Raw genomic sequence first — 12,504 nt, 5'->3', positions numbered from 1 at the left:
CATGTTAATAATAAAATATAAATAAAATAAAAATAATAAATGTTAAAATTAAAAGGTTGTGGAAAAAATATTGTAGAATGGAAAATATTGGTTTGTGATTAAAAACATTCTGAGTCTGTGACCAAAATAGGCACAGCACAGTGGGAAAAATCCTCTCTAGGTTCTTAAGGTGGTGAACTAAATACAAAGGACTAATTTTTAGAATTAAATTGAAGCTTTTTCTTTTTCTCTTTAACTAGAAACATGCAGCTAGTGGCCCTCAGAATGCTGCAGCTCGTCCTAAAACCTGCAGGAGACGATGGGGTCAAACTCTGATAAAGGCTGTGGACAGCTGGGATGATTTGGATGACACTGAGTTTGTGATGTCATGTTCCAAGAAGCCAAGCATTGCACACTTAAAAGAAAAGAAAACCAAAGAATGTCTTTTTAGGTAAGTCCTATAATTATAAAATCACAATTTATTTATTCTTTAGTAAAGTGTCCAGTAAATTTGTAGATTAAGACAGATCTGCTAAAATTTGTCACCAAAATTCTGAAATTCTGCAAGAATGTGAAGAGCTGTATGAGCAGATCAGCTTTGGGTGTAATGTTGATTTAGCAGCACTAATATACAAAATGAACCAAATTTGTTTGCAGAAACTGTTTCTTCAAAACCCCAAGTCAGATTTTCAGGAGGTGTGAGATTTAGCTGTTCCTTTGTGGAAATAAATCCCACTGATGAAATTAGGATGAGAGAAGAGCACTGTGCTCTTTGGGCTAAGGTCAGCTTGTCATATTTTGGAGTTGTTGGTCAACTTGTTTGATCATTCTGATCTTATTTTTTTTTTTTTTCAGTTTCCCAGAACCAAAAGCTTCATGCTGTATCCAGCCAGGAGTGGAAAATAAGGCTCTGATGAGAAATGATTCAGGAAGATCAAATCCATCAGCAAAGCAGTACTATCTGAGACAGTCAAGATACCTCCCTGGTAAGGGTGGAAGTCAGTACATATGGAAAAGAGAAGCTGTGGGCAATCCATGTGCAGTACACTTCAATTTTAGATGTCACAGTGGATAATTTTGCTTTTCATAACCAGGCTAAATTTTAAGGTGACACAAATGGAAAGTTCATCTGTATTTCTTAACCTTTATTTTTTTTTATAAGGATGCTTCTAATGTCTTTCTGGTTTTAGTAGAGTTTTCAATTAGAAAGGCACAGGTGGAAAAATAAGATTTCAGCACTGAAGACAATACTCCCTCCAAGGAGCATGTTTCTTATTTATCCATATTACTTTAGAAATTACTTACTGGTAACACAAACCAGGAGATCTGGGAGCTGCTTTCTTGCTGTGCAATGACATTAACTCTTGAAATGCTTGTAACATGCTGAAATAACAAGAACCTTTTTGGTAAAAAGAAGTTTTTTAACTTATCCCTTGAATAACTGATTTAATTTCAGCCTTGAGAACCCTGGTTTTTTTATAGGTGTATTTAATTTGTGTTAGAGAGTCAAAAATATCAATAATGAGATTATAAGAAACCAAGTAACTGTACTGAAAAGGTTTTTAGTTCTCTGGAGATGATTAAGAGAATTGTTCTTAAATCAGTGTCTCTAGTTTTCATGGTTTGGCTGAAAAATCTAATCAATGGACATTCTTTTAATGGTGCTTATATTAAATTACAAAAAATGCAGTAAATATTCCAGTTGTTTTACTTGTTCTAGAAGTGTTTGGTTTTCATTGGTTGAGTTACATATGAAAATTGATATTTATAACATTTCTCATGGTTTGTTTTTCTAAGGTGTAAACCCCAAGAGTGTCTCTCTAGCAGCAGTCAATAAAGAAGGATCACATGGAACCTGGAACAACCAGTTGTTCTCTAAACCCCTAGCTCAGAGTGGAGGAGGAGTGACTTTCAACAGAAATACTACAGGTAGAAGTGTAATTAAAAGTGATCACATACCTCATGATACTTCAATAAATTTAGTTAAGACCATCTGGTTTAACTTCTGTTGTCAGGCTCAGCTTCTACACTAACATGTTTTTTATCTTGTTTTAATGACAGACTCTTAAAATAACAACTTCTTTATATCTAAGTTATCTATTTTGCTTCCAGAGGACAACAGGAGCATAGACCAGCCCCTGTTATGAAGTTCTGCCAAGATAAAGTGTGTCCATAATCCTCTTAGACCATTATTTTCCTGTATTAATCTAAGCAAATAGTTGATCTCCTCCTTGCCTGGTCAGTGTGCCATGGAACACTCTCCAGACAAGATGGTGGGTGCTGTGCTCACAGAATAAAAGCACTGCCTAATATTCTAAACGTGTAAACTTGTGGTTTAGATGTTTTTGTGTGACTGGGATGGGATTGCACTGCTGGTAAATCACATTTTAAATCACATTTATAATCCTCTTAGACCATTATTTTCCTGTATTAATCTAAGCAAATAGTTGATCTCCTCCTTGTCTGGTCAGTGTGCCATGGAACACTCTCCAACAGCACTCTCCAGACAAGATGGTGGGTGCTGTGCTCACAGAATAAAAGCACTGCCTAATATTCTAAACATGTAAACTTGTGGTTTAGATGTTTGTGTGTGACTGGGAGGTGATTGCACTGGTGGTATATCACATTTTTATCCCATTATTAGAAAGGACTTTGAAAAGTAACTTGTAAGAGTAACATTTCCTCCTTGAGAAAACCTAGGAATGAGACATTATAGTTAGAAAAAATGAGATATTTATTCTGTCTTGCTTTTCTCATTTCTTTCACATCCCCTAACCAGGTTCTTCCTAAACTTTTTCTAAATTTCAATCTTTCCAACTTGTTCTTCCTTTCATTTTCCTTGTCTACAGATGAGAACTTAATTATACCTATTGAAAAGCTCTCATGCAAAGAAAGGTTGAATGAAAAATTAGAGGATCCAAAAGGTAATTAGTAGCAATTATAGTCTGGTTCTTTGCACAATCCTATTAATGTTTTACATTTTCTTGTAAAAATTGCACTTGTAACTGAAAATGAAACTGCATTCTAATCTGTCAGACCTTGCTCTCTCCATTGTGACTCCTTCTAGTCTCTTGGCACTTGTTGTGCTTTAAAAGCCAGGGAATATTTTACCACCCTAATTCTAAGCCACAGCATGTCACTGCACTGCTGCTGGGTGGTGGAGAAGTGATCCTAAAGCAGCAGTGGAAGCAGCAGAACTTTAGGACTTCACTAGTCTCTGCATTCAGATCCTGTCACCCTGATTTCACAGCACTTGGGTTGCATACATTTTTGGTGAAGTTATCTTAGCCCAGGAAGGTGGAAACTCAGGTTTCCAGGCAGCCTAGTTTGTGTCTAAACACACTTTTCCCAGGGTGTTTTTGAACTCATTGCTTACCTCAAATGGTTCCATGCCTTCAGGAAGAATCCAGGATGTGTTTGAGGTATTTTTGAGGCCAGAGCATGGCACACTTGCCAACATCAAGGCCATGAGGCCTTTCTTATATACCTGCTGCCAGACCTGGATGCCTGTTGGATGAACACCTCTAGAGCAAGAACCCCTTCTCTTGTACAGCAGTGGTCCAAGGTAAGAACTGTGCTTTTTAGTATGCTTTGGGTTTATTTTTTGTAGTTATTCTGTTAGTTTAATATAAACTTCTTTTTCTCCTCCTTTCCTTCTTCTCATCCAACAAAAGATCACCTCCTCCAGACCTCTGTGTCTCACCCAGACTGTTCCTCCTGGCTGTACCCTTCCATTTCCAGCAGCAGAGTTAAAGAACACTGGACATGGAGAGGTAAGAAGAACCAAAAAATGGGTGAGCAGTTTTTGACAGGGAGCTTTACTGAGCTGCAGATAAGAACCAGACAGAAATAGCCCTTTTGAGGTTATATTACTTGAGGCCTGTCATGTTCTTATTTACACACCTCAGGATTTTAAGGGGTGCAACTGAGCTGTCAGAGCTATGAATCACTCTCAGTGAAATAATTAGGAACTGGGAGAATAAGAGAGTGTGTGTCTGTGTGCACAGGCAGGTGAATGAACCACTAAAACTTGGTTTTGTTTTTCAGGCTAATTCCTGAAAAGGAAGAACAACTGGAAGACTACAAGAAAGTTAAAATTGTATGAGAATATTTTATTAAAAGTTGTTTTTCACCAGGACTTTGGTGTCATTCTTACTGTGCTGGAGACTGGCAAATCAGAGATTTTGTGTTCTATTGCAACTACCACTGAAACCATGCTGAGGATTAGTGATAAAACTGCTCACCCTTGATTAAGGTCAGATTAAAACTCCTGTGTATGGCCTTGTAGTTCACAAACTTAATACTTCTGAATGTAGAACTACACCACTAGAGAAAAGCATTTCTCTCTGGACATTGTGCCAGCACAGTCTTAACACTGTCCCAAGTGATGACACATGTGGAGAAGGTAAGAAATTTCTGTTGGGGCAGGGAGTCTAATTATGGCTAGAGATCCCTCTGCCACTGGACAGTAATTTCAGTACTAATTTTGTGTGGAAATGCACATTTCTCAGCTTGCAAATGAAGATGGTTATGTCAGCCTTCCCAAGGTAGCACTGCTGTAAAGATCTGGATCCAAACTGGGCACAGCAGAATTCTAACTAGGGTTAAAGAAAGAGGGTAATTGGGTCTGACTTGTGGGAGGCCAAGCAGAGTCAACTTCAAGTGCTGCACCACTTGCCACAAGAGAAGTGTGGTTCCATGATTTTAGATAAATTTAGACCAAACACACTGAGCATAATACCCTTGAGTGTTGCTTTTCAAATACTGCAGTGCTTCAATCAGCTTCCAGTAAAGCAAGCAGCTGTAAGGAGAAGGTAAGATCCTGCTTGGTGTAAACCTTCCTGTGTGGTTGAAGCTTAATGATGCACTAATTAAATGTTTATCCTGCTCTGTTGTCTGTACTCCTGCTGGACTAATGATCAGATGAACAGGATCTGTTAAGTGCTGTAAAGGGTTCAATTAACAGAAGGCACAAACAGAATATATATACTTTTTTTGCTCAACAGAGAAGCACTAGGGGGTTTTTAAAGACCTCTCATACTTAGTACTCTTGTGGCACTGCAAATCTCTTTTGAAGTGACTATAAAAAGCAGGCAAGGTTTTCTGAATGCAGCTGGAAACACTAAAATTCTGTGATGCCCACAGGAAACCCTGGCTTTCTCAGTGGTGCTGCTTACAACCCCCCAGGACTCTACATCCCTTCCTTCCATAAAAAAGAAGCTGGATCAGCTGGACAACGGGTACAGCTGGCTCCTCTTGGTGCACCTGTCTCAGGTAAGGAGCATTTCTTTTACCACACACCTGAGACAGAGAAATGTTCATTTCTCACATTTCCTAAGAGATTGATTAGCCCTTAGTAGGATTTTCCTTGAGTTATGTAAGTAAAATTCTCAGGCATGAATTGTTCTTAAGATATGTGAGTTGAATGTAGGTGTCTAGAGGCAGTCCTGATAGTTAGAGAATCAATTGCTACTCTTGTTTATTAGGGAAAAGAGAAAATGGAGGGACAAACTCTAATTCTAGGAGGTGTGGTCCATTTGCTAAGCTGCTGTTCATGAGTGGTGAAGGGCTGAGCAGGATTGTAAAATACCTAACCTCTAGAACTCTGTAGTAAATGGTCATGTGGACTGGGCACAAACAGAAATGCATGATTTATGTAGCTAGTGGAGAGTGATACAGTCACCAGCTAGTAAGTGTGCAAAACTGATAAATTCACATTTGAAAAAAGACTTAGGTTTGAGTGGATTTGGAGGATTTTTCTTGACAGTGACTTTGATGCAGCTTGGGGCTGTCAAGTGTGGGTCTTTAATTGGTTGAATGTCACTTCATGCAACTGGATGATGCTGATCCAAGCTTAGAGTGGCCTCAGCAATTTCTAAAAGGCAAAGACTTTCATCAAGTGACTTGGGAAATTCACAAATAATATTACAGATACAGGATAAACAGTAAATTAAAATTATTTTCTCTTATTCACTGGCCCTGTCTGGTTTCTAGCCTCTGGTTTTTGTGGTGGTCATGTAGGGGGGAGGTTTTCACTGTGTCTTCACTGTGCTGGCTCTGTAGAGCTGTAGACACTGAGTTGACACTATTCTTATACCCATGAAATATCTCCAGTGCTTTGTGAAGTGAAATTTTCAGTGTTGCTACACAAAGGAAGGCCAAAGCCAAAGGAGAAGGCAAATGGCCAGTCCCTGATAGTTGTGATACAGCAATGAGGTGGCTGGACAGCACATCAACAAACCCACTGAAGAACTGTTCCATTCATTAATTAAAAACAATGTGAACCTGTTCTGAGTGGAGCTGTTGCCTTGGATCCTCTGTAGTGCAGGTGACATTCTGAGCACCTTCCTTCTTGGTACATTTCCAGTTCAAAGATGAACAGAGGTGCTCAGGATGCAGGAGAAACTGGTGTTGGCCAAACCCAGCAGCACATTTCTGTAGATACTTCAGAGGAAAGAGCAGGGCCCTAAACTAATCATGAATTCTTTAACTGAAGAACAACCTGGTATGGCCACAGCAAAAGAAGTGTGAGCAGCTCTGGTTGAAGCTGTCCCTGCTGACTGCAGGGGGGTTGAACTAGACCTTGAAAGGTCCCTTCCTCCTATCTCTCAATATTTCAACATTAGCCTTTTTGGTGACCCTTTGCTTGGTGTTATTCAAACTGAAATAAGTTATACTCTCAGTTGTTCCCACTCTCATCACTTTAAGGTTTTTTTTCTTTTTAATGTCATCATTTAGATAAATTAATATAATATAAAAGATCAGTTTCCCTGAGGAAGATGCCACGACCTGAGAAAAGTGACCTCCAGTGGCAAGAGAGGTTTTGCTGGAGCTGTACTTGACTGATAAAAAACCAGGGAATTCCAGCCTCTAATAAAGAGTTTTAGTTATCAAAAAGGTGGAGACCTGACCCTTCATTTCAGTTCTGTGGGATTCCTCCTTTATAAATGTCTTTTATCTTCATGTGTTACTTCAAAAGTTCAACCTGCTGTTGAAAAATATGGAAACCCACCTCTTTTTGGTGGTAAGAATCAGAATGATACATAGGGGGACACACAAAAATATTAGATTAAAAATAATACCATCAATAATACTTAATAAAAGAAGACTAAACTATGGAATAGGAATGGAAGGGACAGAATATACTTTAGGAATGCTAAAGAAACAATGAAGTATTACAAGAGTCTGGATAAGAAAGGTCCCAAATGACCTTATTAAGACCCAAACATGTTAAAATCACATAATTTTTAAGATACTTGAGGGAAGAAGAACAAACACTCCCATTCTGTAGCAGTTCTGTAATAGAAGATACAGAATTGGCATCAGTTTTTCCACTGAATTTCAGGCTCAGTGTTTTCTCAGGGGGTTGCTGCAGAACAAAATGAGAATTACTATAAAGATACACAAATAGTAGGGAACCTTAACCTTATCTGAAAATAACTCTGGGTAACACATCAGAGACCAAAGCATCCTGCTGTGTTAACACCCCAGAGCACCCCGAGTCATCTTCCAGCTCTCCTTGTTTCATCTGTGAAGGAGTGAAATACCTTTGGAGGTGGAATTAATTCAGAGTTCTTGTTTTTTTTTTTTCAGATTATTCCTGGAAGACCAAAGCTGCTCGTGCTCAGTTACCAGGCCCTGCTTTCAGTTCAGCAGCAAAAAACATCAACACGTTTACCCGCCCACCAGCAATTCAGCCAGTCCATGGAAGAACAGACTGGGTGGCCAAATATGGGGGAAACAGATAAAAAATTCCACTCTCTGTAGATACTCCATCAGCTGTGTGCAGTTCTCCTGCACTGGAAACCTCAAATGCCTCTTTGCTCTGATTTTTCCAAAGACTATGCAATGGTAAAGGAGGAAGACAGACCTTGTGTTCTCTTACCTGTACACCACCCACAATACCACATTAAAATACTGGCTCTGAGGTAGGATTTCTTCAGGTATTGTAGAACAAATGTTGCCAAAACTACTGAGAAGTAGATTTCACTCAACTTTTTTTCTACAGATGGATCTCTTATCCTCCTACTCTAAAAACAACCCTTGTGGTTGTTTGCCCAAGGCAACGTCCACTGTTGGCACGTGCTTGAAGTACCCAGGGGCTGAAGCAGAGCAGGACCAGTGTTAAACTGGTTCCTTGCCAGAAAAGATGAGGGTGAAAGCACAGATTGGGTCTCCTGAAGAACACCACAGGGATTTCAGAACACATTTGGACCCAAGAAGTCACTTCAGGCTCTGTCATGTGCAAATATTCATCAAAGCAATGAGACTGTAACTCATTGTTCTAGGACATCAGCGACCTGCTGATAAATACTACCCAAGGATGTCCTGAAAACGTGGCCCATGTATGGCTAGAGAGTGATAGAGCACAACTGGGAAACAGCTGCACAGGGCCTGAAACTGCACTGCAGGAGTTGAAGGAACTACATGAGGGAGACTGCTGGGCTGTTCTTGGAAGCTGTGGCTTTCTGGCTGAGATCTTACAGGGCAGCTTAGGTACCTGAAAACACACCCAGCATTTAACAATGCAATACCTCACTGTTTATATGTTCATCCAGTACTTTCCCTGGCTCTTAGGCTGAGTTTTCTGGTAATAGGCCACAAAAAGGACCTTGCAGTGTGCAAGAAATTGTTTTTAGGACGTTGAGCTAAGCTGCTGCTGTTAAAAGCTGCATTTAGAAGAGATGCTTTACATTTAGGAGTTAAATTAAACCTGCCATTTTCACATACCAAAGGAGTATGTTGTTTAAAGATGTAAAGCTGTTAATTATTTTAAGCATTGTAAAAAAAAAAAAGAAAATAAATGTATTTTTATGGCTTTTATAACTGCATATAAAAAATTTAATTCCTATTGTTGACCTCATGTGCCATAATATGGGTTATGTGGACTTCCTGGAAATGTTTGTACCAAAAAGTCAAATATTTTGTTAGGAAAACAGCACCTAAAGAAAATGCCACTTTAGAACTGGAAGAGCTCTAGAGGGATAGGGATATCTGTGGCAATGAAGGACAACCTCAGACTCTGTAACAGCCATAAATGCACTGCTTTTATCATTTTTTAAAAAGTTATTAATTTAACTCTTTTTTTTTCCCCTCTCTCTAGTGTGGACATAGTTAAAAGCACAGCCTGATGAAGGAATGGATTAATCATGTGTCCCTAAACCACCTAGAGCTAAACCAAAAATAAATAAAGTCCTATTTATGGCATGAAATAGGGCTAGGAGAGACCTGCTGTCCTTACCCTATGCTAGTGAAGGTGGAAAGAGCTTTGACAGAACCATAACAGCCTTTACTTGTCCATAATCAAAGTGGGACAAGTGTTGGGAAATTCTCCTCTCCTGCTGGAAAGAGGGAAGGGAGAGCACAAGTTGTCACCCTCCCAACACTGAGAGCAACTCCAGAGTCTCACCAGTCCAAGACCTCACTGCTTCCATCTCTTCCCAGCACCAGCCACCAAAGAAGAAGGTTGAGGAGCTCCAAGCTCAGGATCTGTGCAGACAGGGACACAGGTTACAGGAGAGCAGAAGAGGGATCTGTTACTGGCTGTGTGCAGCTCCCAGGATTATTTCTGGAGGGCAGGTTTATATTTAGAATGATTTTTAGGGATCAAGGGAATCAACTGAGGACAAAGGCTGATCAACTGAGCCCTTCAGTCTTTCAATAAATTTTTCACAGGGCATTTTTCAAACCTGACAGAGGTGATTCCTCTCAAAACAAAGTTTAATAGACTTGTCTGAATACTTTGTTCTCCACAGCTGCCCACAGTTCAGGGGATTTTTATATTTACTAGAGTCAGGGAATTGAATAGGGATTATTTATACAATTTATGGTCCTAGATAGATCCTGGGGGGGGGAAAGGCACCAAACTATCAATCCAGGTGAGTGCTGAAAGAGGAAAAAATAGTTGTTTAGAACACAAGTTTGTAATAATGAGTTGTTTTATTTAGAATAACATCTTAACCCTCACAAAATGCAAAAGCTACGCCTACAATTCAGCTTTAGCTAATAGAGCACATGTTGGATTTGTGACTCATAACCTGTAAAAGGGAAAAGAATTGACATTTAGCTGGGCACTTTTGCTCAGAAATAACTGCAAGCAGCAGTCCTGCATTGGTTGTGTCACAGGGGAACCTCATCTGCCTGCTCCATGATTTGTGGGAGCAGATTTAATCCCCAGTGCTGGGGGAGCAAAGCCCCCAACTGGGAAACACCATGGCCAGATAAACTGGCAAGGAAAGGGAGCAGGTGAAGGAATAAGCACGTTTGTTACATGAATTACTAGTGACAAATTGGCAACACCTCTGCCCTTGTTTTAGCAGCACAGATGATTATAGAATGCCAAGTCCAGACGTAGATTTAAGCTCCAATCCTGCAGCTGCCTGCGTGCAAGTGCCAAGAGGTCTTGGCCTACACTAAGTGGCAGTACCAGAAGCTAAACTAACTCTCTACTTGCATTTTCTTGCTTCACAGCACAGAACATTAAGACCAAAATCCCATTTTTGAAGACAGGAACAAGTGGCTCTCAGTGTCAGTCCTTTAAAGACACAACCCACACGTGCCAGGATATGAAAAATGCACTGCAGAGGCAGCAGTGCCTTTGCTGCTTCCCTGCAGCACGTCCAGGCAGCTGCATTCTCAGGCTTCCCAGTCACCTTGGCTTCAAGTGACCTGCCACAGACTTAGGGCTTAAGAGGCTTCTCCATCATCTGCATTCCCAGCCTTCCAACCATCAGTAAACTGTTGAACAGAAGAGTTGGTGTTAAAAAACAAAGGAGTGCAGGCAAAAAATCCCATAAAGAAGGAGGAAGAACAGGGCTGACAGGATTTCGTGCAGCCAAACCCCACCAGAAGATTTAATCCTTCACAGAGCTTGCCACATAACATTTTTAAACCAACATGATCAATAAATAAGTTCAATAAAATGCTTATTCCAGAACAAAAGGCAGGTGAGTACCTGGCAGCAGCAATCACCCCAGGCATTGGTTTTCTGGAGTTGTAAAATCTCATCCCCATCACAGCAGACAAGGTTCCAGAGGCCACTGTTGAGAAGAAGGTCAGTCAGAACCACTGGGAAAACACCAGCTCTGGGACATTTAGCAGTGCCAGCCAAGCAGGCCCATGTCTACAGGGCAGCTCACTGTGTAGGAGGCAAATGGTATTTTAATAAATTTTAACACTTTAATAAAATCCCTTTTCTGTGGCATTCTGAACTGGAAGTTGGCCCTAAATATTACAGCTAAAAACAAGCCCACTTGGAAGCAATAATTAGCAAACAGCAATCTAAGGGATCAAACTGGAAGAGTGATCAACAGTTTGGACATGACTCCACATTATTTCATTCTGTCTGGAAAAATCCCTTTAGTATTCACATACAAATCACTGGGCTGTTGTTTCTTCACAGAAAGGAAGGTGGAGGTGTGGTCCTAGACACAACACTGCTTTCCAGAGGTCCACCTGAAGGCACCATGTCAGGATACCCAGAAGCTGCTCATCCTGTTGTGCCACTGCCTAGAAACTTGTGGTTTTTCACTCGTGCAGGATCTACCAGGGCCTTCCCAAAGTCTTCCAGTACGTATGATCAAGTCCTAGTGGTGTGAAATCATCTTAATGCCACAGAAGCATAACACTAACAATGCTATGGCCTAGTTCCACAACTAGAAGGAGCCCCAAAAGGTCATCATGGCTAACCTAGTGCCCAAAAGCAAGGTCAGTTCCTGCCAGATACTGGTTTAACTGGTTTAGATTAAAAGTCCTGCAGTGATGGAAGTCCTTGAGATTCCCCTGAGCTCTTCCAGCCCTTCATACTACTTTCTACTGTCACTTTAACCCTTCAAGTGAAGGACAACTGCAAACTAAACCCACCAAAACTTGTCCCATCTCCTGTATGCAGGCAGAATAGACTGTTGCCTCTTTTCTTTCTACTTCAGACTGTTTCTTCCACAGCATATCACACAAGAAGACATATGCTGCTCTTCTGAGATGTCTGGCCAAGCCAATATTCAACACCACGTGCTGTTTGTCACAGTGCTGTCACCATGGCAAACCCTTTTATTCCATAAACTAGAAAAGCTCCTTCACACCCAAGTTTCCTGTGCCTGCACTAATCTGGCACAGATTGGTGTTTCTCACCCACTTCAGAAGGACCACCAAGGTTTTAGAACCTCTTACACCAAACTTACCAAGGGAAAGCCACACGTTCTTTGGGTCTTGGGACTGCTGGTAAGCACCTAGTCCTGCTAAGCCACCAAAAAGAAGCCCAGCAGCTAGAGAAGGGACGCTGCCTTGAATAAAATGAAAGATAAAGCAGTTAGTAAAAGAACAGATATAAAGCTAGCCTGCAAACTGAACAACAGCACTTACAAGTTCTTGTTACTACAAAAAAAAATCATAGAATCCCAGCGTGGTGGGGTTGGAAGGGACCTCTGGAGATCACCTCATCCAACCCCCCTGTTAAAGCAGGGTGCCCAGGATCCCCATGTCCAGGAGGGTTTGGAATCTCTCCAGAGCAGGAGACTCCACAGCCTA

At 40.7% G+C, this 12,504-nt stretch overlaps 2 protein-coding genes across 2 annotated transcripts; one reads left to right on the top strand and one right to left on the bottom strand.

Moving 5' to 3' along the window:
* Positions 1–239: 239 nt before the first annotated feature.
* LOC103776851 (serine/threonine-protein kinase MAK-like) lies at positions 240–7,727 on the top strand (the record flags this gene model as incomplete). Its single annotated transcript, XM_008944377.1, has 6 exons — positions 240–430; positions 835–965; positions 1,777–1,908; positions 2,829–2,903; positions 5,125–5,253; positions 7,573–7,727. Coding segments are annotated over 6 exons (813 nt in total), but the record flags the coding sequence as incomplete, so codon positions are not given.
* Positions 7,728–10,658: 2,931 nt separating this feature from the next.
* On the bottom strand, positions 10,659–12,309 carry LOC103776850 (transmembrane protein 14C-like; the record flags this gene model as incomplete). Its single annotated transcript, XM_008944376.1, has 3 exons — positions 10,659–10,716; positions 10,934–11,018; positions 12,159–12,309. Coding segments are annotated over 3 exons (294 nt in total), but the record flags the coding sequence as incomplete, so codon positions are not given.
* Positions 12,310–12,504: the final 195 nt, after the last annotated feature.

The sequence above is a fragment of the Merops nubicus genome, unplaced genomic scaffold (genome assembly GCF_000691845.1).
Source record: "Merops nubicus isolate BGI_N331 unplaced genomic scaffold, ASM69184v1 scaffold17037, whole genome shotgun sequence".
NCBI classification, from domain to species: domain Eukaryota; kingdom Metazoa; phylum Chordata; class Aves; order Coraciiformes; family Meropidae; genus Merops; species Merops nubicus.
This window is presented reverse-complemented; position numbering and strand designations above follow the sequence as displayed.